This window comes from Mustela nigripes, chromosome 7, assembly GCF_022355385.1.
Source record: "Mustela nigripes isolate SB6536 chromosome 7, MUSNIG.SB6536, whole genome shotgun sequence".
Classification (NCBI taxonomy): Eukaryota; Metazoa; Chordata; class Mammalia; order Carnivora; family Mustelidae; genus Mustela; species Mustela nigripes.
In genome coordinates, this window is record NC_081563.1 from 45885928 (window position 1) to 45888504 (window position 2577).

General features: G+C 48.1%; 1 protein-coding gene across 1 annotated transcript in view; it reads right to left on the reverse strand.

Annotated features, from left to right (window-relative positions):
* Positions 1-2097, reverse strand: part of LOC132022497 (lithostathine-like) — a 2689-nt gene extending 592 nt beyond the window's left edge. Inside the window, exons 1-4 of the mRNA XM_059407753.1 lie at positions 2056-2097; positions 1654-1741; positions 976-1094; positions 633-770 (exon numbers count right to left, since the gene is read on the reverse strand). Of these exons, the coding sequence (XP_059263736.1) occupies positions 633-770; positions 976-1094; positions 1654-1732 (336 nt within the window). The 5' untranslated portion in view covers positions 1733-1741; positions 2056-2097. The remainder of the gene's footprint in view (positions 1-632; positions 771-975; positions 1095-1653; positions 1742-2055) is intronic.
* Positions 2098-2577: the final 480 nt, after the last annotated feature.

Consider the following 2577-nt stretch of genomic DNA (forward strand, 5'->3'; position numbering starts at 1 on the left):
TCACCACTACTCCACTCCCATCCACCTGCATTGGGCTCATAGCCCTATAGAAGATAAAGTGTGGTAAGGTTGAATGGCCATCAGAGTTCTGGCATGGACCCCTTCCCAGCATCTCCAAATTTGCTCTCTCATCTAGCTGCTGCCGTGGACCCAGAGCTCTCCTCTGGGAAACTCTTCCTAACTCTCTGCTCTTATTGGCAGATTCCCAAACCATTAATGACAAAGACCTACAGAACCACCCAGAGCAACATGTTCCTTGCTGAACAGCATTAGTGGTGCATTTGTGGTTAACCCTGAACCCCAAAGACAATGTTTGTTATATAGAACAAAAATGGATCCTATCTTCACATAGGATTCCCTCAACACAATATGTGCAGCCTCTGTGAAGTTCAGAAAACTGAAGTATAAAGCCTCACGTGCAAATTGTGTACAAGTGTGACAGGAGGCAGATTCACCTCAGCTGGAGATAAGGGATTTGCACAGAATTCAGCTGTTCAGTTGATGCAAAGCCCTCCCTTTCCCCCTTATGATCTCTGAGCTCCAGGGCTCTTTAAGGACAGGCACAAGGAACAGGGAGTGAGCCTGGGGGGTAATAGCAATGTGAGAGTTAGGAAGAGAAGATGAGTTCATACCTCTGTGGGGTCATGGAGCCCAATCCAGATATTTGAGTAGGTGTTCGCACTGTTCTTGATCAGGGAGGCCACAAAGGATGCCTCAGCCCCACTGAACACAGACACAAGGTGTCCCGAGGGCCTCTTCTGGCAGGCCAACTGTGTGGGGAAGGGAGAGAACTCAGAGGGAGACTGAGACATCACTGGGTGGAGGGCAGAGCAGAGACAGGGGACAGGGGTATATATGCAAAAGATGTGTGTGCTTAATCTTGTGCCCAAGAAATTCTGGAGAATGGAACCCCCCCCCCCCAGGTCTCTAATGTACTTTCCCTTAAAACCTCTAACTGAAAATCCAAGTACTCACATCAGCATCCACCCAGGATTTTGGTGTCCTAAAGAAGGCATAGCAGTGGGAGGCATAAGCCTTGGAGCCTTTGGGACAGCTGATCCGTTGAGCGGGCACATCATTCTGGGAGTCTTCACCTAGGGTGGAAGGAAACCAAAGAGAAGGAAGAAGTAAATAGGACTGTGGGGACCAGGTTAGGGAGGTGACCCAGGCGAATACGTATCAGGCCAGTGCTTGGGGAAGTGATGCCAAAGTCCTGACTGCCTCTCTCCATTGCCAACACTTTCAGGATTTCTGGATCTTGAACCGACCCCACTAAATGAGGAATCTTCTTTTCTTTCATCCTTCTCCTTCTAAGTCCAACCCTCCCCCACTCTAGGCTGACCATTCTTGCCCTGGGTCCTCATTCTCCTTCCCTGTATCTCATTACTGACCCTTCACACTTTTCCACTTTCACCTATCAACATAACTGAGAGTGCTGGGGCAAAATGGAAGTGACCTCCTTACAGTGCTAGAGGACCACTGGGACGCCTGCCACCCCTGGTTACCCCGAAGGAAGGAGTGATGACAGACAAATTCTAGGCAATTTCTTTGTGTGGGGATTTATGCCACCACTACACTACCACGGGAGCCTTCCTCTTCTTCTTGGTCCTGAGCAGTCACAAGGCTCCCATCCGAGAAACAGTGAGAGCTCACCTTGGACCTGAGCCAGGAACATGAGGCAGGAAAGCAGCATCCAGGACATGCTGTGGAGGGCTGTGGGAGGCAGCATCATGTCTGGGATCTGAGGAAGCAATCAGAGATCACTAAGGAAAGCGTGATTGGAGAGAGGGTATGCAGAGATGTCCCTCCTCTTCCTTGTCTTTCCATTGTTTAGTCCCCTAGGAACAAATTGATCCCAGTGACATCTGTCCCCTTGTATAGCTCTGGAAAGAACTGGAAAGTCTGTATTCTTTCCTACCCCATGAGAACTGCCAAGCTGGCTGTGCTGAGATCAGAGGTCCTCTGTGTCTGACAGCAATTCTCCTGTACCTTCCCCCCAATATGTAGAGTAGAACCCCTGCCATGAGGTCTCATCTTCTCTCAGGTTCTACTCACCTGTCTTGCAGGGATTTGCAATGGTTTGTCAGGTCAGAGAAGACTGGGCTTTTATAAGCAAATTTGAAGGAGGGGTGATGAAATGAATAACAGGAATGTGGGGCCTGAAGAGGGGTCATGGGGAAGTGCTTGGCATGGATTAGAGGAGATTCCTGCCATTGGGGTGGAGGGAACTTCCCATCAAAGGCTGGGAATTGCCACAGATGTTGCCTCTTCCTGGTGGCAGGCCAGCCCTTTCCCCAGAAACAGGTGAAGTTTGAACTTTCTCCACCCTTTGCCAGATACTGCATTCTAAAAAACTTCAGGTAAGAAAGGCAGCTCTATGGCAGAAATGCTCATGTACATAATTAAAAAAAAAATACTGATGGTTGAGGAAAATGTCAAGAGTGTATTTCTGAGCAATCTGTCAAGAACTCACCCCTCTAAGCATATATATGAATTTCTTTAAACATTGCCTTATATGAGTAAATAAAGACAAATTAATAAATAAAAATTAGTGGGCACAGAAATTGAAGTCCTGGG